Source organism: Lepidothrix coronata, unplaced genomic scaffold, assembly GCF_001604755.1.
Source record: "Lepidothrix coronata isolate B3197 unplaced genomic scaffold, Lepidothrix_coronata-1.0 Scaffold215, whole genome shotgun sequence".
In the NCBI taxonomy this organism is placed as follows: Eukaryota; Metazoa; Chordata; class Aves; order Passeriformes; family Pipridae; genus Lepidothrix; species Lepidothrix coronata.
Genome location: NW_016690395.1, coordinates 413,706 through 440,564, shown reverse-complemented (window position 1 = coordinate 440,564; position 26,859 = coordinate 413,706). Strand labels below are relative to the sequence as shown.

Genomic DNA, 26,859 nt, shown 5'->3' with positions numbered 1-26,859 from the left:
AATTCTTCTGACATATACTTCAGTATTTTCCTTGTCACAAAACTTGAAAGAGAGAGTATAACACTTTTTTATTAAATAAAAACTCTACAGAAATATTTAACATAGTATGAACCTTTAAAATAGACCCCCAAAAATTAAGACAGGAATTCCAATGATCACAAAACTGGAAATGAATTTCACAGAAAAACTATTAAACATTTCACACACACAATTCAGTAAATTATTCACAAGATCCTGATATTCCTGAAATAGATCTTTAGTTCATCTATTGAGATTTATATGACACTCTAGCACAAAAGCTAAAGCCAGAGAATTGAAAATTTACACTTGGAAGGACTGGGCTAAAACCATTTATTCTCTCCTCTTTCTCCTGCACTGTGTTTCTTTTCCTTTATCCAACCGAATAGTTAAACAGCACTGTTCATATACCATAAACCTTCAGCATTAAATGTCCTCAGCTACAGCCAAAACAGGCCCTTAGATGGATGATTTAAAGAACAGTCAGTCTTGCATGGAAAGCTTGAGCCTTGCCACAGAAGTTCATATTCTAGTGACAGAATAAAAAAGTAGAAGACAGGAGTATTTAGAGAGTTACAAAATACTATTTATGCCTTATTCTTCACTAGGGCTGCAGAGTTCTAGAGAATGTCCATCTCATTTATTTTCAGGGTCTGTAAGGATATAGAGAACTTCCTTCTCTCAGCTATTTTAGTTATTCTAAGAATAATGAACCAGACACTGAAGTTTTGAACTGGAAAAGTTATAATCACTTACCCCGATGTTAAAAGTCCCATTAAAATAGTCCAGATTTGCTTGAATGAACCAAATGTTGTTTAAACCTAGTTCATCACTTCTGTCTTTAGCACGGATCAGAGACAACTCCTTATTTTCTATGAGTACCACCTAGATTTCACACATAGGAGAAAGGCAAAATAATACTGAGAAATCAAAGTACAACATTATCAAGCAGAAAACTTTCTAGCTTAGTTGAGAAAACCTCTGAATTACTTGTGGTAGAGTTTGTGATCTATAAAATGATTATCTGGAAACCCAATAACAATTGAAGGCATTTAATACTTGCCAATATTGATCAACTTTCAAATATTTTATATTTTCCTACAACTTTTGTCTTCTCAGGAAAGCACCATGCACATTTGGGAGTTATGCTAAAAATTTCCATGTTTCAAACCTAAGTCCTCTGCTGAGACAACTGTGATGTCATTTGCCTTCCCTATATGCATATCTTTTTAAGGGGATCATCAGAGACCAAAAGCTCGTACTATCTGTACTTTTTATTGAGAATTTACCTGACATGATGGCATCATGTGAGCAAGAACAATTCCAACATGGCCCTGTGAAAACAAAAACAAATGACATGATCTGAATCACTTTTCGGTGTTCCCAGCTGTTCACTCATTACATGATGAGCATCCCATAAACAGTGACAGAACCTTTGAAAGCAGGTAAAATTTCGGCATTTGTACTTCTGCTTTGCTTTGTGGCAGCAACCACCTAGAACAGCAAAGATGAAAGCTGAAATAAATGGTACCACATAAACAGAAATATACATTACCCCTCCACTGCAAAAATCCACAATCACATCTCCAGGCTTTGCAAGCTTTGTCACCACTCCTACCAAATTGTTCAGTTGCTGCTGCTTCCTGAGAGCCCGGTCTCTAGACATCTTTCCTAGGAAGGACAGAGAAAATGCCGAAGTAGAGACCAGCAGTTCTCAACACTGATACATTTAAATCGGTAACTGCAAAGGACTGCAAGTGAAGTTTGAGGTTAAAACTGGCTGAAACACTTGTGCATCTTAATCCACTTAAAACTAAATTCACATATTTGGTAGAGCTTTCTCTAAAATTAACCTTCCACTTGTTGCTGTTAATGTATCCTTAGGAACAGACTCACATAAACTTAATGTAAAGCAATCAAATCAGTGAAAGCTTTAGCCTGACTATACTCTAATCCTGTGATTCATTCTCGAAACAAACTTTCCCTAATAACCAGTCCTGTTTATTTAAATGACTGTGTGTGCAAGGAGGTACTTTTCAAAGCAACTATTCTTACATAGTGAAGTCTGGCTTTCCATCACATCTGTAACACAACCAGAAATGGAAAAACGACTTATTTCTTTCAAATGTGCTTGGTAAAGTCCAACATCCAGTTGCTTCAGATATAATGAATTTGTTTGGTCATCACTTACGTATTTGTAAAGATGCATTTTGTCTCAGTGGGGCTGAGTGCTGACAGACCTATTTAATACTCCTTTTGCTTGTTCAGAAAGCAGAGTTTGGCAGAGATATTGACAGCTCATCTTTACAATAAGAAAAAAGGTACTGAAACAACTCTCTTGAATGAGTTTTCACAAAGGAGGTTTAGGGGTGCCAAACAGTACAAATGTTCTCTGAAATAAGAACATTTTTCTTACTTGGAGCATCACACTATATGAGAGTATGGACACTCTTCAGTTTCATATAAAATTCCTTATACTTTTCTACTAAAAATTTGTGTTTCCCAGTACCGAGGTGTAGTTTAGAATAAAATCCACATATCAGTGAAGTTTCCTGGTTACTATAAATAGGAGCAGTTCAATACTCATCATCATCATCAATTGCATTTATTATATAGTTTATTGTTTAAAACTCTATCCTGAAAATGTATACTTTTGTATATTTTATCATAAATAACATTTCACTTTACAAATAAACCATCAAATCCAACAAACAGATAAAATTATTACTACATTGCTCTACACAGACTGAGAAAAAAAACCACTTTTCAAGATACTACATTCTATACTGTCAAGGCAAAGAAAAGAGAAAAACTGTCAAGAAGATGCAGAGGAAGTAGGGCAGACTTCATTATGTGCAGTTACTGCATACTTTTTAAAAAAACAGAGTAATGACATTTTAAAAATATATTCCTAGGCCACTGCATGGTGACGTATTAAAATGTGTACTAGTTCTTAATGGAAATAAGAGACTGAACACAACCTCCTCGCTTATCAACTCCCTATGTATAAAATTGTGAATTTTATAAAAATAAAAACATGGTTATATTTCAAACATTTTTTAGACTCTGTGAAAGTTACCATAAAGAAGAGTCCCAGAAATTTTATCTTGTCAATGATAAAAATGTATACAAGGACTGTAGATATGAAACCTTTAACATATTACATAAAATGATAAATACATTTTTAAGAATCATCACTTACACATTAGTAGACCCTTTGAAAAAAAGCTTTTATGAAAGATATACTGAAAACTCTAATTCCTTGTGTGTGTGTCAAGTATCTACGTGAACTGCTCCATAGCTTGTCTCTAATTTCTATGCTTCCATCTGATAAACTAATGTTCAAATGTTCTCAACACCTACAGTTCTAACTGTAGTCATTGAAGATGCAGGAATTCCAGAAGTGTAAAATCAAGTGCTGTCATAATGTTTGAGCTAGAAATTCAGTTTCTGAGGTCAAACTTGTAATTTTTTAGGTAGACAGGTGTTGTGATTATTAATACCCATAAAATCCTATACCTAAACCTCACACAAGTATGTTCTCTGTACACATGTACACATATGTACATTCACATACCTGCACGCACAATCACAATGGATTGTTTGAGTTTTAAAAAGGAGCAGTTGTCCTGAACATAACTTTAATCCCACTGAGGCTACCTGGGTAATAAAGACTCAAGAAATCTAATTCATACTTGTCTGCTATATGCCCCAGACCTGAAATACAGCTGTGGCAAGAGGAACACAATTAATGGGGACTTTTATCAGGATAATACAGGCTACTACTTGGGTTTGTTCTCATCAATCAACATATCTTACTGCTGCAGCCCACTAGAAGCTGTCTGTGCACAGTATCTACATCTGACTATGATTACACAGCTGTAAGAGGTGTGACTGCAGCTCAGTGCGGTAAATCTGAGCTTGCTTTAAACAACCCGGTTTGGACACCAACAGCAACCCTGCTATGACTGCCCTGCATTTAGTCTTTCAAAAATCTGTTCAGCTCCTATGCTGCTAAAAACCAAGCTATTAGCTTAAAATTAGCTCAGCTTATGTCTATAAACTGAAAGCACACTTCCAACTGCAGCATAAGCCTGCTCTTGTGGTTTTGCAGGTCCAAAACTAATGGACAGCAGCAGCAGCAGTAGGAGGCCTAAACAGCAAGAAGTAAGCAGGGATATATCCTGGATATTATCCTGGACAGAATTTCAGATTCAGCTAAAAACAGAAAAATGGGTCTTTCAAAAACACAGCAAAAGCATAAACAGAGGTTTCCCTTTGACAAAATTCAGTATGGACTTGCCCTTTTAATAATCTCAAGCTTGCCAAAGCACACAGAATCCCTTAGCTAGAAATACATCATGAAGATAAAAGGTGAACTCTGTTCTCCAAAACGAGTTTGAATACAATAAAACTTGCCTCATAAGCTTAGGTAGCTTAATTTATACTATAACTCATTTTTAACAGGGGTTGGTTCTCACAAGCATTATCTTAAAAAATAACTTCAACCTTCACAAATTTTCTATTTGGTGAAAACAAGTAATATAAGTACTTAAAGCTCATTCATGATATAAAGCTGCAAGCTCCCTCGGTGGAAAGCCTTCAGAATTCAAAACTTCCTGAGCTCAAGTAACTGTCACAATTAATTTACTGGGACTGTTGTAAATGTTTTTTTTCCTGATAACTTTTGTATCACTCCCTTATATCCACTTTCAACTTCAATCTTCCTAATTATGAGAGGGACCAGGCCAACAATTTTGTTTCCAGTCCTCTCTCTCAACAGGCATTAACACAAATGTTCTGAGTCATTTTCCTGCACAACAATGAAGGACAACACACCTGTCATGCCTCAAACAGCACAAAAATTCACGTATGGAAATGCTCATACTTCCTTATCCAGCTTCTCTGTTCTTATTCTCCAACACTAAGGAAATCCCAAGAGGTCTGGGATTTATTAGTATCAAGTCCAAATCCTGAAAAGCACCATCAAATTTTCATACTGAGCAAAGTTAGCAAATAGATTATACAGTCACTAAAAATCAGAAAGTAAAATAGTAACAAGTTTCATCAGCAAAAATAGATCCACTGCTTAGTATTCAGTTAGTGGATCTCATGAATATTAAATTAATAAGAAATACTTTTGTAAAAAATTAGCCTACAACCTTTAAAAACTCTGGAAATTAACTCTTCGTGATCACAAACCAACAAGGTTTCATCCTCCCTTAATGTGCAGGCAATAAGGAGTAAACATTCCCTTGAAAGATGGATAAAATCAAGCTTGAATCAATAGGTCTTTTGTCTGCTCTACCTCTGTGTTTTGAGCTCAGTAGCTAGAAGTACAGAAACACAGCAAGCTGTGACACATCGCCTGTAGAGAATGTTAGTTAGCATGGCTAACCAGTACTTCATTACAGCAAACAGGCAATAAATTCAGCTAAAACTTCTGTATCTAAAAATACTACAGTTCATTTCTCATTTCTCAAGCCCTGTGACAGTAAATAATGCTAATTGTTGTCTGCAAGAACAGTAAGAGAAAGAGTAGCTTGAAATTTAGCCCTAGCAGGCAAAACCTTGAAGAATGTGACCTTTTCCTACAGTACACTGAAAGGTCCCCAAAAAATTATTTGCTCCCTTAAGAACCCAACTGACAGACTGCAATACAGTCCCAGTAAGATTAACTTTCAATAAATGGTCACAACAAAAATATTTTATTTGGTTTCACAATTCCAACATTACTGTTAATTTAGCCCTTGTCAAACAGAACTTTAAAGACTCTGTGGCACTTAAAGGTCTTGCATTTTGGCACAAATAAATATTAACTTTTCAGAAGGCAACCCCCCCTTTATTTTTGTATTACCTTGGTCAGTGTTCAAGTTCATATAATCCTTCAGTCCTCAAATAATACTTTCATATTTCCCAAGTTAAACTTGAAAAGTCATTAAAGTATCCTTAAAAAACCCAAACCCCAAATATCACCTCTAAGAATTTAACCCTTTTCAACTTTGAAGTCCTAACGCAGTACATCTGAACACTGCTACCAACACACACACAAAACACACAATATGTGCATTCTCCTATTCCACAGAGTTCAATTACATACTTAGCACAAGTATCTTTTTATTAAGTTTTCCATAAGCTGCAGTTAACTAATTCAAATTAAAACATGACTCTACTTTTCATGGAAATTCAGGGAAAGTATATTTATTGCTATATTGATCAAAGATAAAAATAAATACAGCAAAAAAGGCTCAGTAACTACAAAGGAACAGTGACAGTTTTATTACTTTATACGAAGCTGAAGAAGTTGTTCTGAAACCAATGCTCCAATGCTTTTTTGTCTTCAGGTAGTTCCTTATGATAATTCAGCATATTCTAATTACTTCTTAATACTCACAATATGTCCTTCTAAACTGTTTTTGATAACTGTTTGGGGGGGGTATTTGCTTCTTGGTTTTGTGGGTGGTTGTTGTAGTTGTGTGTTATGGGTGGTTTTTTTCTGTTTACATACAGTATTGGTCAGATCAATATAGCTGTACAGTGGTTTTCATGCAACCACTAGAAAAAGCAGAATTCAAAAAAATAAAAGTTCAGCTGACATTTATTTACAAAGATATACTCTTAACAGTCAAAAATAGTACTACCTTCTTTTAAAGGCCTTTGCCAAATCTTGCAATAAATACAATTAGCAAAGACAATAACTTTGCTGTGGTCCATTGATCACCTTGGTTACTTGAACAATATCCTTCTTCAACTTTAGTTCCTTTTATTCAATCTGTGTGGGCCAGTGCTGAAAGCTGAAGATCTGCCCTCCCATTCTGCAGCCTGGGGCCACCTTCCAGCTGCCCCCTTTCACTGCACTGACCTGTCTCCCTTCCCCTCCCTCCCAAGCAGCAAACTGTTAGCTTTCAGCAACATCTGTTTCCTACTCTTATTGCATGACCACACCAGAGAAGAGAGGAGAAGTATCAGGAGATGGGCCAGCCAGTCTCAGCATCATCTACAAGTATGCCATGGTAAAGGCCCAGTCAAACTGCAGTTTGAAATACACACTCCATCAAAGGGTATAGAGGCAAACATATCTCAACTCTCCTCCACTTCCCACTCCCCTTTTATAATGGTGGGGAGAGGCAACTTTGATCAGGCAAATTGAATGAGCACTATTTGAATTCAATACAGCAAATAGTGTGTTTGAGATTTTTACACTTGGGTACAACTCAAAGTAGGGGACCCAGAAAAGAAAATGCGGCTGTTCAGAGAGAATTCTGACTACATCCTGTACTGGGACTTGAATATTTCCTAATTGATATAAATCTGTCTGTTTAAAAGCAAAAAGTTACAGTATGGTAACTGAGTATGGTTTCAGCTTTGGGAATAAAGCAGGCTTTCACTCCAGAGTAGCTGTAAAACAATTAACACCACAAAATGTCCCTAACCAATTCCTCAAGGCAGTCTAGATCATAGAATGACACTGACCTTGGCTCTCCACTTTTCAGGCTCAGTATAAATTGTTTTCCTTATGTCCAACTCCCTTACAGTTGTGAAATAATTCAGTCTGGCTGTTTGAGTGATAATGGACTAAAAAGTATCTGTCATTGGAAGCCTGCCTCTAAGCTACAGAGAATGCACTCCTTTATGAAATGTATAAAGTCTATTAAGTCCTTAGGTCAGAGCTCTGACATGAATGCAGCATTCAAAGGCTGGCCTCTAATGGAGTAGTTTTGAAAAAGGACTTTGTATATTTGTTTTTGTCACTTTACATTGCATGGTTAGCAATAATCTTGCTTTTTCATCTTGAGAATCCTTTTCCTTTCCATTGCTAAGTAAAATACTAAGGAAGACCTAAATGTAAAAAATAAGTCTGGGTCCACCCGGAAAAGGAAGCCTGATCCAGACCAATGCTAAAACAAGTCATTTGACATGTTAAAATCTCAGAATCATAAAATTATAGGCTTTGGTTGGAAGGTACCTTAAAATCCATAGGCAGGGACACATTCTACTAGACCACACTACTCAAAGCCCCATCCAACTTGGCCTTGAACACTTCCGAGGATGGGGTATCCACAACTTCTCTGAGCAACCTCTTTCAGTGCCTCACCACCCTCACCGTAAAGAGTTTCTTCCTCTTATTTAAACTAAACCAACCTTTTATTAGTTTAAAGCCATTCCCCCTTATCATATCACTACATGCCCTTGTAAGAAGTCCCTTTCCAGCTTTCCTGTAAGGCCCCCTTAAGGAACTGAAAGACACCATAAGGTCTCCCCAGAGCGTCCTCTTCTCCAGGATTAACAAACCCAACTCCCTCAGCCTGTCTCCATATGAGATGTGATCTCTGTGACCCTCCTCTGGACTCACTTCAATAGGTCCACATCCTTCTTATGAAAAATTTTAGAAGCTGATGAAGATGTAAAATAGACTGAGAAGCAAAGCTGAAAATACTCAAGAAACACAAAACCTGTTGAATTTGATGATGAAAGTATTTCTTATTATAAGAAATTCCACTGAATCTGCTGGAATTTACAAAAAAAAAAAAAGAAAAAATCAGTCAAATTGCCAAAAAAGTTTCATTGCTTTTGTATTTTCTTCTATATCAGTTCCTTCTAAAATCTAATACAATTAATTTACACAATAGATGAATTTTCAAAATCACTCTCATTGAAAAGCAAACAGAAACATTTAACTTGGAACAGTTAAGAAGGTTAAAGAAGGTATTTAATCAAAGAAGGTTAAACTCAGAACAGTTAAGAAGGTTAAAGAAGGTATTTAATCAGCATCTTCATTATATTAAGGAGATATTTCTCCACTATCCTACCTGCAGGAATGTAAAAATCTAATTCACATTTTGGAAGGCCAGGAAAGAGAATCACCAGAAACAAAAAAAAAATACTTCAAAGGATCTCAAAGTATCAAGTATCTCTGCAGCCAAAGCTCTATGCTGGAGTTTATATTTTATTGTAGAGAAAACTACAGAAAACCTTAATTTTTTTCTTTTTTAGTCTTCTCATCTCATTGCCTTTCCAAGACCTTAGTCCCACAGTATACCCAAAAGGCAGATGGGGCAAGTATATGCTTTCTGGCTCTGCAGACCATCACATAAAGTTATAATGTGCTATAAAGACAGAGGGGCAAGAGATCTCCAAAGACCACCAGGACAACTCAATGCTCAAGGCTTTTCAAGAGATATATCCTACAAGGTGCGTTGGAAAGTGCAGATGATGTGTCTGCACAAGATGACGTGTCTGTACTGGCTTTTTGAGTGGTTCGAGTCCCATTACTGCAGTGTTAGACAATAATTCCTTTGTCTCTACTCCTACTTCTAGAGATCCTCAGTGTGTTTCTCTGTAAAGTGCTACACTGCCATAGGACATAGGTCTCTCACTGCTTATTCAAGCATGTCCTCGTGCTCCACTCCACATCTACTTGGTATATGCACACTTCAGCTTCCTCACTGGCCTTCTCTATGCACTGTGACATTGCCCCAGAAAGCTGAAAAGCTTTTAGCACTGAACAGAATTGTTTTGTACTTACAAAGGCTGCTTGTGATAGTTCTTGTAGGTTTTCTAATGCCTATGTCCACGACTGAAGCCCTTGAAGTGTGTATCACTTCTTCCCTTTAACCACGTATAAATTCCTATATAAAACCAGACTAGAGGATAAGCTTTAATATTTGTGTCATCAAGAGACAACATTAACCATCCTTTTCTTTTTCCCTGATATTGGATATAATACTAAAAGAATCGTAAGGTACAAAAGGAAGCTTGCTCACGAAACAATTTTCATGAGAAAATGTAGTCTAAGGCAGAATAGCACCTATGATGAGCAATCACTTGCTTCATGACAAGCTATCATTACTTTTTAGTTCTCAGAGAAAGAGGAGTCTATTATAATACAATTAATTGATGGGTTTGTTTACAGAGACTAAAACATTTGTTCAATCACATACAAGATGAGATAGCTTAGGGTTATTATTGACTCATTTGTTCTTCCTTTACATTTGGAAATTGCTATTCTGATCTCCCTTTATCACAGTGGCTATGAAAATATATATGCACATATATATGCGTGTGTATATATATATACGCACATATATATATGAAAGTATTATATGTTTGAAACAAAAACTATGTAGATATAAAAAATTAGTATCATAGAAGTACACTAGAAATATGCTTCTTTTCAGCTTGGGCTGCCTGCAATGGCTTAACTCGATTTTCTCTTAAAACAGTTTTCTGATTTAATTTCAAAAGTAACAGAGTTGGGTCAAATTAAAAAAAAAAAAAAACCAACAAATGAACTAGTTCCGATTGTATCAATATTTCCTTATTTCTGCATCAGAATTTTAATGCCTTAGTCCTATCATGAAACATACTACATAGACATTATAAAACAGAATAATTGAGTAATAAACCGCAGCAACATTAACTGAAGGACTGTGCTTTTATTACTGTCCTCCACACCTCACCTCCTCCCATTTTTAAGTTCTCTCTCCATTCACTCCTTGAAAATGAAAGCATGAGCTAAAGATTCAGTGAAAACACTGTTATATCGATCAAGTTGCAACGGAGAAAGCCTCGTTTTCCTTTATTTTTACATTTTACGTAATAACCTGTTTTATAAAATGCCTGTTTGAAGTAGAAACAAACATAGCCTGATGCCCAGAATGTATTTTTATGAATAGAAGTAATCAGCAGCCACATTTATCCAAACATTTCAGAGAAAGGTGGTTGGTTTTTTTGTTTGTTTGTTTGTTTTGTAGGTTTTTTTTCACCCTGAGTGGATGTTTATCAAAACATATTCTGGAACTATGAGGTTTGGATCTACTTGTTGGCAAAAGGGCATGTAAATGCCTACTTTTTAAAAGAAGTAACAGGCACAATATGCCAATTCTGCAGCTTCATGTATTTGTAAAAGCAGCAATCCCTACTAAATGAACAAACTTAATAGTAAGTTGTCTTGGCACGGAGTCTATTCACCATTTCCTATCAGAGAACTGCACTAATTTAGTTAATCACAACAATTATTAGATTTTCAGGGAAGTTGTGTTATTTTGGTTTTTAACTAACCTCTGAGGAGGATGGGACCTACAAACAGGTTGACAAAAGCCAACATTTGTTGCCCAGGGCCCCCTTACAGCCAAGAACACAACACTGCTCTGCACTTTGCAGTTCAGGATGCACCAGTCCACATTCTGCAAAGACCAGACTTCAAATACTTGAATGTTACTGAGAGGTCTAAGGGAACAAACAGCAAAGTTACTCATACACACATATGTAAAAACAGCCTTAGCAGTCACTGGGGTGGGGGAAAACAAACAAACAAAGCCTCCCAATCATTAGGAATAAAGCCTATAAACTACCCTTCTGGGGAATGTGTAGCATGCACTGTCAGTCAACAGGTAAGGCCAGAAGATAAGATCTCAGAGTCTACATTATTTTTTACAACATAAAGGTTTTTATGATGAAATGTGATGATGTTTTAGCTGCAGTCAAGGGAATAGGAGAAGAGAATGCTACAATGCCTGGTTTAAAATATACGGGGCAATAATCGAAAGGACAGGAAAGACAACTGAACTCCATGAGAGCAATTTATTGGGTTTTTTTTTTTTAGATAGAAGTCCCTCCAGATCTTACTAACCAATCTGCTCTTTATTAAGGCAAGCTGTGCAAAATAGCTTTATCACTTCAGGCATAAAAACCCCCTTCATCTCACATACACTATCTTAGTGTAGTCTAAAAAGGTCAGACAGCTATGAAAACTGACCCCCTTGACAACCTAAGCAGGAATTTGGCCTCTTTTCTTTTTTTGCATTAGAGGATTTTAAGCAAGCAAAGAATAAGCCACCTTTAAAAAACAAAGATCAACAGATGCCAGTAAAAACAAATTAAAATTAATGTTGGGGTACCCCCGAATGTAACTATATTCTACTAAAAAGAGATTTGTTCTTTGGTTTTTTTTCCAATTGCTTATCTTCAAAACTCATCTTCAGAATATTCAACAAACAGCAAGCCAGGCACAAACAGCTAACATAATGTTTTCACATTAATTTACTACTTATACTACTTTTAAACTATTTTGTACTAGATTATGAAGCCTCTATAGGTACTTAATGAGTGCTATCCACATGAATACATATCTGATAGCCATGCTCTTCCAAGTTTCTCACATTATAATACTGCCAATAGCAATCTTCAGAGAAATTATGCATCAGCACTTTTCCCAAAACACTAGATGTTCTAAAATTCTGAGTTACTACACATTTCAGCTAACTGACAATGTCAGTTCATCCTTCTCATTTCTAAGCCTTTTTCTAGAATCCCAAAGACCAGGGAATTATTTTGGTTTTAAATGTCATGACAGAACTATAAGAGGGGAAAAAAAGATTTGCATTTACCCTTCTTTCACATTTTTGCACACAATTCATATACTGTTTCTCTTCCACTCCTCTCTCTTTTTCTTCACATTTCTCCCTTACCTTCACTCCTTTAGGGTCAAGATACCATAAAGTGAAGGCAATGCGTTCAGAATTCATGAGCAGCTGCAGGACCTCATAAGTGAGTTCCCTTCCAATCTGAATTATCATTCAACAATGGCTGTGTTACAGGTAGTAAGAATGTTAAACATCTTGCTCAAAAAGCAGGTGTCAGAGCAGTGACAACACAGTAGACAGGTTTCTAACAGCTTTACTGCAGTGGTGTTCCTTTCAATTTTCACCTCCTGTCCTCACCTTGCCTCCTCAGTTGCTGCTACCTGAGCAGTCAGCCCTTTTGCCTGTACCCTATGTGCCCAAACCCACCTATCACTTACAGTGAAGTGTTTAAGTAAGATGTGAGGAGGAAAGCACAGCAAAACAAACCTTAAAAAGTGAAAGATGATAAAACATTTGGGGAAGAATAAAAGAAAGGAAAAAGCAACCTCTGCAGTAGTAAATGCTGGAAAAGATCTAAAAGATCTCTAAAAGGAGTGCTGTTCTACCTACACACAATGCTATACCAAATGTCAGGAACATCCAGGCTTATGAGGCAGGGGTTGCTCACTTTCTGCAAAATTTCTTCAGATGAAGATGTCACTGTCTGACAACGAAACAAGAATCAAACGCTTTCTTTACCTCTCACAAGCCTAATATACTGATTAACTGCTACTGTCTTGCTGAGAAAGGGGAACAACTAATTCCTGCTGAATTCAGTGCTCACCAGGGGCTAAGAGTGCTTGTCTCCTGCAAAAGCAGGAGAGCTCCTTCCCCAGCAGGAACCAGAGACGGCCGCTACTGAGGTCAGAATAAGGGCCAGAAGCCCCTGCCATTCACAGTCACAGCTGTTCAGCAGCAGGTTGCCTCCAGGGGACCAGCTCTCAGTAGTTAAGAGGCAGCAGGAACAGAGATTTTCCTTCCTGAGCTCTGAATGTTGAATTGTTTATACCTGAATGTTAAGGAAAAGATAAGGGCTAAATGCCTTCGTACAGTAAGGAGTAGTGAATCACAAGGAGTTGAAGGAAAGACCAAAAGATCCATCTTTTGATACATATACCATCTCATTAATTTCCATCATTGCCTCTAAATAATAAAAAATTAAATATTAGGTATATTAATAATTTAGAAGATTCCTGTCTTGATTTACTTATCAGTTAGAGTAAGAGAGCCTGAACTAATCATCCAGAAACAAGAAAAGCTGGTTCACAAGGCAGACATGTTTCATTTGGCCCTTAGATGTCAAGCAATTGAACAGCTGGCTGCAGGACAAACAGCAGTACTTTCAGCTTAACTTAACACCTTATGCCTGTTTACTTTACAAGGGTTACTGGCTGGAGGAATCCCTCCAAAACACTTAACCTGATGAAAAGGAATTTCATCCTTGAAATTTCATCCTGCATTTCAGTCATTACAAAAATTAAATCCCACACTGCAAAGGTACAATGACTGATTAATAATTCATTGACATTCTAATATGCAAATAACAACATTATTTCACAATGGCTGTATATAACTTCCAAACAAAGGCATTTTAATTGCACACAGAAAGACCAAGGTTACACATTTCTGTATTGTCTGATCTACACTGCAATTACCACAGCACTTACAGCTTCATCCTGTATAAATCTGCAGTTTATGAAGATTTTAGTAAATTCAATCAGATTTGCTGTATTAAATTAGCGTCTCTGGTATTCATGTGGTTTATGTTAGTCAAAAGGGCTGAAAAAACATTCAAGAGGTCAGCGGAAATATAAGAGTTAGAGAACTCCATCATAAGCTTTTAATTCACTAATAGTAACTGCTTGACCACTTAATTGTTTTCCTTTCATTTCTTATTTTTCCAATTAATTTTCTAAGCAAAGTTGGGGCAGGAGAGAATCAAAATGAACTGCAGTTTATCATTAATTAAAGGAATTAATTGTCTTTGCTGTCTACAGTTTAAGTGAGTCACCAGCTTTGCATAAGTGCTCTTTTAACCTCTGATGTTGAAGGTCAGTATCTGCTTCTGCCATGTTACCAGTCTGCCACTGTAAATACTGATGATCAGCATTTAAGTCTGTATAACCTCCAGAGTTCATTCTATAATAAATAAACTTTTGTTGTAAGTAGCACACACAACAGATTAAACCTCCCCAACAACAACAAAAAAACCCATTTCAATTAGCATTTCTCTTTCCATAGTCTTTTCCCTTCAGTGCTTTCTCATACTAGGGAGGCAAAATGAGTAAGCCACCACTGGCTGAGACAGCAGTCCTTCAGCCATAATTAAGTACCTGTTACAGAGTGCCTGCTGTGCAATTTTGCAGGTGGTATACCACAGCCAAGTAGGGTTACTAAGTAGTCCTTTGATATGTTTACAGTGCTCTTGGTAACCAATTTGCTGAGAACCAACAGGTATCTCAGCAGTCTCAGCTTTGAGGAGTTCTGTAACTACGTAGAACCAGATCACTTGCTAATCAACGTTGCATTTACTATCATAAAAAAAACCCCAGGCTTTGTAACAAATATAAAGACAGTCAGTCCTTTGGTACCCCTTCCACCTTTATAGTTGTCATAGACATTTATTCACACTAACAGAATCAGGGCACTTTGCAGAACACTCCTGTTCAAAGTGCTCCTTTACGTTGTCGCCAGCTATCCAAACCACCCATACAAATCCTGCCAAGTTAGGCAAAGCACAAATTGACTATAATCAGCACAAGCAAATTATGATGCAGTAGAGGACAACCCAATGAAATGAAAAGGATAAATGTCCACTCCTTTCCTTTTAATATATAAAAATAATGGTGGTATTATCTGGATCACACTACATAGCGATAATCACCCATTATGAACAAATGCTACTTTATTTCACCCTTTATGTCAGAAAGATTGTGAAGTTAAACAATCCTGCCATCAACAGAAATTTTTCATGACAAGTCAAGAACATGCAGTGTGCAGACAATAACCTTTTACGTCAAGTTTAGAAGAGAAACATGAAATAAAATTTCAACATGTTTTAATGCATTTCTGAAAGATTACAAATGAAAAAGGGGGAAATGCCTCTCAATAGAACTGTCAGCTTATGCTATACAACACTTCACAAATAAATACATTCCTAGAAGATTTTCAGAACATGTATAAAATACAAGTTAGAGACAATTTGAGTGTATCAATTCGGAAAGCTGCCTGAAGATTTTTTTTTTTTTTAATTCTTCCTAATTCCAATGTAAGATCACCTCAGAAACACTGCTGAAAAGCTAATTGTGCATACAGTTCTCCACTACATACATACATGCCTGACAAAAGAGCAAAAGAAGGTCTTCTCTTACTGATATTATAAGAAATAAAAGCTTGAGAAGGTTGTCAAAGGTTAACTTACTTTCCTGAAATCCAAAGTAGAGTTGCATTTCTCAACTCAACTAAAACTGAGTTTCCAAGACAACAAATATATACAATTGGCACTTGTTGCTCAATCAATGGTTCCAATAACAAAAGGCTCCTTTTACTTGTATCTTAAGCAGCTTTTTGCTTTGTATTATTCTTATATAGTTTATGAAAGCAAGTAATCAGGAAAATCCATAAATCCCTTCAACCATCTTTGATACAGAGAACTGGATTTAAATGGAAAAAAAAGTTAATGAAACTGTGGCATAAGCCCAGTGCTGCACTCCAGTTCCCCAGGCTCTACAAGTAAAAAGCATCAGGAAACAAAGACATGACTTCATTTGGCCCCTCCATAGCAAGGGACTTGGAACAGCTGCCTGCTAGACAAAAAGCAGCATTTTCAGCTCAACTTTACACATCACTTCTGTTTACTGTACAAACGACAAGCATACTTAAGTCCATCTAACTAAACAGAAAGGTCATCCATCATCTTATCTCCAACAAAAAACCTCAGTATTAATTAATTTAGAGGAGGAAATGAATGACATGCTTTTCATGTTCTCCTTTTTCATTACTTTATTATACTTGAACAAAATTAGACAAACAGTTTTGAGGGGATGGAGAGAAACAGAAAACCTGTGTAGTGTGGACCAAAGTCATTCAAACAGTCTGCTGAATTTCTATAAATTGAAGCCAATAGAAATGAAAAATTATGAAGTCTTTTCCAACAAAAATTAATCAACTCCATGAACTAAACACTCAGGCTAAAGAAACATCTGCCTTCAGAAACTATATATCTTCAGAAAATATATCTCCCACTAATTGTCAGGAGGCAGGTTTATCAAAATATCTTTCTTAATGAAAAATACACAACTAAACACAAACAAATAGTAAAAACATGAGGTAGTTGAAGAGTATTATAGAATATAAACCTGGGATTTTTAAAAACCAGGCCATTATTTGTAGCGCAATCTGTAGAAGATGGTCTCTGACACCAACTTTATGTGCCAGTGTAATGTCAAAGGAAACAAAAAAGCTGGAAAACAATAAAAAAACCCCATAACAACAAGTCATCACAGCAATGGCTTTTTTGAATAAGACCTCTGGAGGCCATACTGCCCTTCTAGTGCAAAAACATCTCAGCATTCTTTCTTCTTCATCATCATCATCAGCTGTGGAGTTGTGGTATTGGAGGTCATACAGACACATTTACTCTGTCACCATCACAGTATCTGTGGCTACAGACCCCCTCACCATCTAATAAACTGTGATAGGAGATGTTCTAGTATTGAAAAAAAATGAATAGTTTATGGACTTTATAGAAGTATCTGTCTAAGAAATGCTTCAGTAGTGCATCTGCTAGGCAGTGCCTCAGCTAGTAGTTCTTAAACATAAAATCTATTCTAATATTTATAAGCATACATATTTCTGATAAATGACTGCAGGAATGCTTCACATCTTTTACAAATGAGGACACTAAAATCACTACATAAAAGTGGAAAATTGAAGATATTATTTTTGAAATTATTTAACTTTTAAAAATGTACATATACAAAACTTAAGCCACTTTAGCATCACTTCCTCCTTAAAATTTCTTCTTTTATATATATAATGTAGAATTAATAGGTTTTTATTTTCCCAGGCAAGCAAGCACAGTCATTAGTGCTCATTACTATTATAACTAAATCAAGAACCACTTCTGCTAGAAAGATGAGAATATAAACGACTCAGTATACCAAGCTCAACAACATTCACACTATCAAGACTAATAAAGAACCCAGACCAGCAGCAAAACAAGATCTACAAAGACTCTGTACTGCAAGGGTTGTTTGGTATATTTGAACAAAGTTTGCCTGTCACACATGTCCACACACAAACTGGGCTTAAGCAAACGCATATGAAGCTCAGACAGCAATGCAGTCACCTTCTTCAGAGTGGGATTAATAGTCTGCACGTTTTGTTACCCCACTGTCCTAAATTTTCTTATTCACAAACTACACACAGAAGAATCTGCAAGATTTCTACTGCATCCCATCCTACGTGCACTGTACACACTGACAGCCAGCATTATTTCTCTGGACTTGTAACTGTGTGGGGAACTGAGAAGGAAATATCCCAATAACACCAGTCCCAAAGAAATCAAGGCTTCTCTAAGTAGCTAAAAGGAACTAAGAAACATAGGGATCCTTCACCTTTGCATGGACCCCACCTTTGAGAGCAAGTAACATGCACACTCCTGCTGATAGTTCTGACACAGATGTTCTGCAGATGCTCGAGCCCTCATACACCCAGAGAGCAAAGTAAGCATTCGGAGAAGAGCGAGCTGTGGGGGTATTGACGTTGTGCACAATTTCACCTCGAGGCCAAAGACACAAAACTGTTTTGACAGTAACTAATACAGCATAGCACAAAGCCTAACCTACAGTGGAAAGGGCCATCAGTCAGATCAATAGTGTTATACAAACACAATCCTTAAAATGGATGTTTCTGGTTTAAGAGTGGGATTGTTTTGGGGCTATTTGATGGGATTATTTTATTTAGATTAAACCACTTCTTGAGTAAACCAAGCTGAAGAGACACAAAGCTAGAACAAGCATCTCTGTATTAAAAAATTATATTGTAATTACAGGGAAAATATTTTATTACAACGGAACAAAAAACTCCCTATGCATGGGTATAGGAGTATCCATTAATTAATTAGTACCGAGTTGAAAATACTTCAGAAAATTAACTTAAAACATTCGTTGAGCACTGTGCTCAGTCCCTCTCGGACACACAACAAAATTAAATCCAATGGAAAATTAATGCAGTAGGGAACACTCTATGCAGCATATTTGTGAGATAAAACTGAAAAAATACATTAAGATTCTTAACATTTATTTCTTTGGTGCTGTGTATACTGCACAGTAGCAGATCTAACTGAGTCACCCTAATGTAAAATAAAGCTGTGATTCTACTGGAACTCTTGCTGCTCAGTTTTTACACATGACCTCAACAGAACTATTTCTACCCTGAAACAAGGTACACACTGGTACACAATGAGGAAGAGTAAGCTCTAACAGCCACCGTAAAAATTAAACTTACTGAATTAAAAACAAAACCAAAAGGAAGCTTCCTTATGCCTATTTAAGTAACTTGAGAAACAAGTATTTCCTGATGGCTTTTATTAAAATTAACAACTTACACAAAAAAGCTCTACATTCATGAAGTGTCTTGAACTAGATATGACATATTTTCTAATTATTAGAGATTAATTTATCCTTGCAGGACCTTCAGAAAAAAATATACCACAAAATCTGCTCATCTCTCCAATAGCAAAATCATGAACAAGTATGTTCACATAAACCTGCATGTTTTGAACTTGACTCAAAACCAGGTGAGGTGGAATCTACAAACAACTGCCATGTTTTGCAGAAAGATACTGCAGAGATTTTCAGCCCCACTGTTTGCCATTGCAACAGCTACAAACCTATCTTTATATAAAATTTTTGATTTATGGGTCAAATAGGAGCTCAACATTGATAATCTTTGCCATGTTTTACTTGCTCCCTATAAGTGAGAATCAACTGTGACTGTAATCTTCATGCCACAGTTGAAAACATACCGAGATGTAAAATGCACGTATTAACCACAAACAAGAAGAAAATGGGGGGCACAAACGCAGAAAGAATGATCCAACCTTTGTTTACAAAACAATTAAGATCCAAAATGTCAAGACAGCTTGATTGAAGGAATGATTTATTTTCTGCACCACGTCCTACCTAACATCATACAAATAAGTTACAGAGCTTGTAATGCCAATATACATCAAGTGAGATCACAAGTGGGCCAGAGCATCCTGTAACAAGCACAAGCAGAGGAATGTCAAGTACGTGCTGCAGATAAGATGGAAAGTAATCCATTTGGCAGATGTTTCTGAATAGCATAGAACAGAGGATTAAGAAGCGTTCTGTCTCAGCTCAGACTGGTTTTTTGGGAGTTTGTTTTTATAGAAACAGATTATTTCAATTAAGAAATCATTTCCAGTCTTTCAAAAATTATAAGAGTATACTGAAGAAATAATGGCAATGCTTCGAAAAAATTTTACAGCAATAGACTCAGCTCAAAAAATAATTTAGAGAATATAGGGACACTAACAATTTTGAAAGATGGCTATATATCCATTTAAGTTGGCTTTCATATTCCTGAATATTCAGGATTAGCCCACATAGAAAAGCTATACAGCTACTTTATGGTTAAAGTAAAGGGCCAAATCACCTACAAGAATAAACTCAGAAGCTGTTCAAGAGTTTCTTAGCCCTTCATTCTAAAAGTTACATAAAAAAGAAAATTACTCTAAACCTCCTGGTTACAAGGTTTTTCACAGTACTTGCTTACAGCTTCATCTTTCCATTATAAGAAGAATGAAATACATCCATATATACTAATTCATAAATATAATTATTTTAAAAGATGTCATAAATATCCTACAATACACTTTTAGACTAAAAATACATTCTTGTTACTTGCTTAATATGACACCACCCAGGTCAGTAACAGGCTTCTGGATTACAGGTAAATTAGTCCTGGAAATCCCAACTCATTGTTTTGGAAACCATTAAAATTATTATCAGGACTCCACAGTCTTCAACGAGCAAGGCATAAATTCTTATATGTGTGTTATTATAAATATAGATCTATAAATTCCAATATTACACAGTTGTACATTTCAGATTAAGCTATTTACCAAATTTATTTGGGCTGCCCATGTTTCCCTGGATTTTCCTCTTTCCCTTAAACTTTAAAGATGAAAAATTGAGAGAGGAAAAATTATTCTAAAACCTGTTAAATTCCATATTTCAGGCCAGCTACAATATTCAGAGTCCAGCATGATTAAAATGTGTTCATTCTTACATTATTACACATCATATCTAAACTTCCAGTTTTGTTTGAAAAAGATGGGCAATTGGTTTGTATGCTAACATGGAAGAAGGGTTTCAGCTATTTCTTATTTCTCCTGTGGACCTCCTCAGGCACATCAGCTAAGCCCAGTGCCTCTGCTGTTATGTGGGTATTACTACAGTCCTATGTCACAAGTCAGCTCTGAATTTTAACATCTGAGAAGCTGTAAACTACAAACCACCGTAATAGCAGCAACATAAACATCTACAATTAAAAGGATACAACTAAAAGTGTTCCACTTCTGGAAGAAACTTGTGAAAAAGAGCTATGTTGGAAAAGAACAACCAAGGAACAATCACACTGCAACAACGCACTCATCAGCAGAGATTTTAAAGGTACAGACAATTAAAGTATTTTAGAGGCTGCACAAACAAGGGGGGAAAAACACACAATAATTTGATTATAAAAAGCAAACAGGAAAAGAGATTGAGATGAGCATTACATGTGCTTTCTTGTGGTGTTTTTTACTTTATTTTTAGTGTCAACGTATGCTAAAAGACTAAACATATTAATGCACCTCCTTCTGTTCTGCAACCTCTTCCTCCTTCTTCTACTAAAAACCACTAACTACTACTAGGTCAAATACAATCAGGATTTTCTGAAAAACAGAAGTCAGTTATAAGAAATGTTAAAAATATACAGTCCTGTGATTATATTAATTGAATATGTACAGACATATCCAGGTAATTGCCTTGCAAATAATTGCAACTACCTGGATAAAGACAGAACTAAGACTTGATGTCATAATACCTACAATTTGGTTCAAAAGAAAAAACAAACCCAAAAAATAAAACCCCTTAGTATGACCTTGGGTTTCCTTATTTACTGATTTACAGTAAATTTACTGATCAAAGATGCAGTCTTCTCAATGAAATTATTTCAATATCGGTCATAGTACTGAATTATTCTCAAAAGAAACAAAACAGTACATTGGTTTTATATTAGTCCAGACTTGGGCTGAAAATGTTTTCATAGAGTTTGTGGGAAACAAATTTGATAGTAATGAAATAGTGTAATGGACAGACTTGTCATACAACCTTTCTGATGTTCAATATGAGAAGTGAAGTTCATATTAGAACCGAGATACCCATAACTCTCTGTTACATTCTATATCCTTATCTTTTCTTCCTCAGGAAATTACTTTGGAAATTAACCAAGTGGTGGAATAAGACAACTCTGGATCCCTTTCCCCACCCTCAGCGTGGGGGAGCCCAGTTCTAGTTCCATCTCCATCTGATGAACCATTCCGACGTCCTGAGGGATGGGGAAAGGGAACTCCAGCGACAGGGTTTTTCAGGCCCCGAGCCTGGAGGGGAGAGGTGCCCTCCCCTCCCCCCAGCACCCACGTGGTCCCATGGCAGGCACAGAGACAGCACACCGGCGTGGAGAGGAGGCAAGAGAGAATTTATTGTTGGGGATGTTACATTTATAGGGTTTAGGGGGATTCACAGAGTAACCAATTAGAAGTCTCAAGGGGCTTACAGGAACACCCAATCACAGGATGGGGTTAACAAGGACCAATGGGGACACCTCAGGATACCTTTCCCAGGACATTCCTGCATGGGAGATAACCTGTCGTGGGGGGTGTTGGGAAGAAGAAACACGTGTTTGCAAAGAGACCACTAAAGGCCATTTTAAGACATGTTTAAACAAGTTTCTCATCAGGTTTAGTGCTACAGACAACCCTAGGAAGAACAAGGGACAGATTCTCCTGGAAACAAGTTCTTCTGGTATAAGGATTCTAAATACAGGTACACACAGCATTAAGCAAAAGGAAGGATTCAAGATCAGGTGGAAGGTAAACAAGTTATTAAATCATGCTTGTGTGCTACTGTTACTGGACCAAAATTGAAGGTTCCTCATATGGCAAAGCATTGATTCAATATCCCCCCAGGGACTCAAATAACAGTTCTAATTCCACACTTCTCCACCCCTCTTTTTTTTTTTTTTTGACATTTATCTTGTGCTGAAACAGCTTTAATTTAGCCAACATTCTCTCTACAGCACTGTTTTCAAGTCAAGTCAGGTTTCAGGTGTCCTTTCACGACTAGCACAGCAGTATCTAAGCACGAGTTCCAAACTGTGTGCTAATTTGTCGCAGATACAGTAGCATGCCAATGTCTAATTCAGATTAGACTTGTACTGTAAAGAGATCTGGCAGTAAGGTCATTGCTTATGTTGTTAAATTGAAGTGCTAAAGGAATACAAACAACAGGGAGAGCCCCAGCCTTAGAACTCTGCAGACCAATAGATGACTACTATGATAAGAAAACTCAAACAGTTTTGTAACAGTAATATGAAGCTTCTTAAAAGTAAAACTAGTAATTCTGTCTGTAATAGTTGAAAAGGTCTACAGAATTAATATATATTGGATACCCTGGTTGATTTTTCATGTTACTACTTCTAAACAAAGATTTAACTACACCCTTTGCCCTGCATGAGGGGAAGATGAGCTACAAACACCAAATCCCTAGTTACATTATTGAAACATGCATTTTGAGAACAGACAACACATATAAGTAGTTTCTGTTGATGATACAGAAACATCAGAATTATATAGATAAATAAAATTTCAAGCAAAATACACCCATCAGTACTGTAAGACACAATAGAAATATAAGGTATTCATAGGTATTATATCTACAAACTGACTTATTTCTTTCACAAAGTTAGTAAATATGGCACAAGTAACAGCACTGTCTTCTTTCCTAAAGACACCAGTTAATTAAATTCCACTGAACTTGTACTGAAACACATGTACCCATCCAGGATGCAGCATGAAATGCCAGCTCATGAAAGTCCGTCACATATACCAATACTTCCCCATGTCTTAAGTGAGGAAGGATAGGGAAAGAAAGCCAGTTTCCATATGCAGTCTTGAACATCACACGTCCAGCCTAGAACCGTTTACAACCTGATCTGATGTTTGGTGCAGCCTTAAAAATATCAAGTACAAAGTTTAGGACAGCAAGGAGCGTTTGTATAAAACAGAGAGAGGTTTAAGAGTGCATTTTTGCTTTTTTCAGTATCCTCTGGTTCCTAACAAATGAAATCCTGCAGAAGACATGCAATGTAACCAAGAGCCAAGATAAGAACTTTGTCCATTTGAGCTTCAGGGAAGCAGCCTGAACAGTTTATACTGGTAAGAAGTATCTTACTCCTTGGGGTGTGGGGATGTTCTTTTTTTTCTTACGTCTCATCTCTAAAAATGCAAGAACACACAAAAGATCTGTAAACGGGATATTCAAAAGCATTTAAACAGATTTAAGAGCACTTCACCAATTAGACACACTAGAAAGTTCCAGGTAGGGTGCGCTGATGGAGTGACTACAAGAATAATACCTCAACTGCTCTCAATAGTTACATAAGCCATTTAAACATCCACACAAAGACCAACATCTCTGTGATAGACCTGCAAAAGTTTTAAAGTATATACTGAAATAAAATAAAATAAAAGTATCATATCTCTCTCCGTTGTATCTTGACTTTTAGGTCAATGTTCCACACTAAGAGGGGACAAATTTTATTACTTCAGATTAGGTTTAACTGATTTTAATTCTGAGATTATTCTCCATTTCTTCTACACTTACAAAATAATTCTACAAACAGCTGAACTTCCTACTTCCCGTTGCTCTTCAATACTTTGAAAGCTTTTAAAGGATGTGAATTCCTTTTGATATTGCTATGGTAGGATGCCAGAAATTTGACATGAGACATGCACCAAAAATTAACTTTTTAGAAGCATTTCCAGACCATCTGGAGAAGATGCATTTCAAGCACAAAATAATGAATACCACCTTCACTAAAACACTAAACATACAGTAATCTGGCCTTTCCTTTGTGTAATTAAAAGCTTTGAAAGTATCAAACTATTCAGAACAGATTACAAATCATTCATAACAAAGTAATTTTACCTTATTTTTTTAACACTACTAAGTTTATGGGGTTTTTTCCTAAACACAGCAGTGCTGTCTTCCTTGAAATTGCTGATTAGATGAACAACTGTGCATAAAAACTTGCTGTCAGGAAGAGCCAAAGTAAAACTCCTAACCATATCCAGTGTAAAATTGTATCCAAATCAAGTAATGCATTCATGGTTCTTAACACGGATATCTAAAAACAGTGGAAGTGCAGATGGAAGCCATAAGTAACTTCAAGACACAGAAAAATACCTCCCTAACTCGTATTTTGTCACAAGTGATTTATGGATTGGAAACAAATTCTGTACCTCAACTCCGCACATACAAAAGATCGAGGGATGGAAGAAGAAGATACGTGTAGCCACTCGCACAACACTTACCTTTCAGTACCCACCAGCACAAACACCTTGTTCAAGGTATGTTTTATATGCACAGGTCTATTGCATTGCCTGGATGAAATATGCTGCGATCCATAAACACCTCATAAAAGGTCAGTGAGGAGCTTACAGAAACTCACTAATGCTGCACAAAACTTCCAGTACCTCACTGCTGATTCTGACAGTACCAGGAGGCAGACCCATACCTGCAATGTACTGAACTCTGACACTGGAAAATAAAGCTGTTCAAAACCCATTTGCCTACATTTCTGAAGGAAACTGTCTAGTTTATTAATCACAAAATAAACGTCTATTTTATTTATTATGATAATTTATGACATAAAATCTGGGTAATCACAAACTTTGGAAACAACCAGTAGCCTGAGCAATAACTTCTTAAAGATATTAAATACTAAGTAAGAGAGATGAATAGAGTTTCAATAATCAAGTAAAACAAGAAACTGTGAATTAAGAATACAGTTTGAATTATTTTTTCACAATAATCTACAAATAATCTAATGGGTTCTCCAAAGACCATTACAGAAAAAAAAAAAATTAAATCATCTATGAAGCATTTTTACTTCCCTCACAAATAAGTAAGAAATAATGCTTTTAAAGAACTTATTCCCACAACAAAATATGTGTGTCAATAAACTTCAGTGAGAACATTATATAAACTCATTTGAAGTGTTTGCAGCATTTTGTTACCAAGGAAGAGGAGAAAGAGATGCACTCAGGCTCAGTTTCATTTTTTTTTTTAGGCTGCAGTCTCTTCTGTGCTCAAGTACAGAAATTATACCTTCCTTCTTACATTTAGCTAATCTTCTGATCTTAACTTCTGTGTAATTTCCCAGCGACTATATTTTTGAAAGCAAGATTACATCAGGAAGAGAAGTCATAAGAGGTTCAATTAAGAGAGAGAATCTTTTGTGACTTGTTTCTGGCATTCATTTTCAAATGTTTGTTTAGGCTAGACAGCTCTTCACATTCTGACTACTTTCCTCACTTCCTAATGAAGAGTGTCACATATTCTTATGGGCTCACTGTGTTGCTACAAAACAAAAAATTAGTAAATTACTAGTTAGTTGCTTTACATTCTTTTATTTGTCTGTATTTTCTTGTAACATATTAAACAAATTATTTCCCTTTCCTCTGAATTCCAGCCATAACCCAACCTTCAAAGCTACCATGTTTTTTAATTAACAAAACATTGGCCCTTGAACTACGGCAGGCTTTATTGATCAACTAAAAAAAAAAAAAATTAATCCCTTGCATAAATCTTCTCATGTTGTTACTTGTAAGCCAGGAAAAAATTGCTGGAAATTTCCATTAAGCTCCTCATTTTCTTACAAATATCTTCTCAGTATTATTCCTTTATCCCAAAGAATATAAAACTCCAGCAGAAGTTGAGCTGATCAACTTTCTCCCTCCCTCAATTTCTGTACATCTTTTCTTAGACTTGAAAACATCCAAGGCAGAAGGTGTTTACATAGCACCTAGCACAAGAGACTCTGCAATTTTTGCTTTTAGGTGTACTCTAACATAATTTAATAGCTCAACTGTTAAATCATCAACTCTAATTTGAAGAGTTAAAAAAATGCTGTAAATCACTTTTTCCAAAAGGTCATCCGAAATTTTGGGATTAGAGGTTACTGAGCTGAGAATTGCCACTTAAAAAGCACCTTTCTCTTGGGTGACCCCTTAGTCACAGAGCACAGCTCCATCCATCCAAGTACAGCTCCATATCCAAAGACATTCTGCTGCCCTCCTGTG

General features: G+C 36.3%; 1 protein-coding gene across 2 annotated transcripts in view; it reads right to left on the bottom strand.

Moving 5' to 3' along the window:
* Positions 1-26,859, bottom strand: part of GSTCD (glutathione S-transferase C-terminal domain containing) — a 62,482-nt gene that overhangs the window by 12,805 nt on the left and 22,818 nt on the right. For both annotated transcript variants that reach the window (XM_017833531.1, XM_017833533.1), the window contains exons 6-8: positions 1,574-1,689; positions 1,308-1,352; positions 775-903 (exon numbers count right to left, since the gene is read on the bottom strand). In XM_017833531.1, coding sequence (XP_017689020.1) covers positions 775-903; positions 1,308-1,352; positions 1,574-1,689 — 290 coding nt within the window. The remainder of the gene's footprint in view (positions 1-774; positions 904-1,307; positions 1,353-1,573; positions 1,690-26,859) is intronic.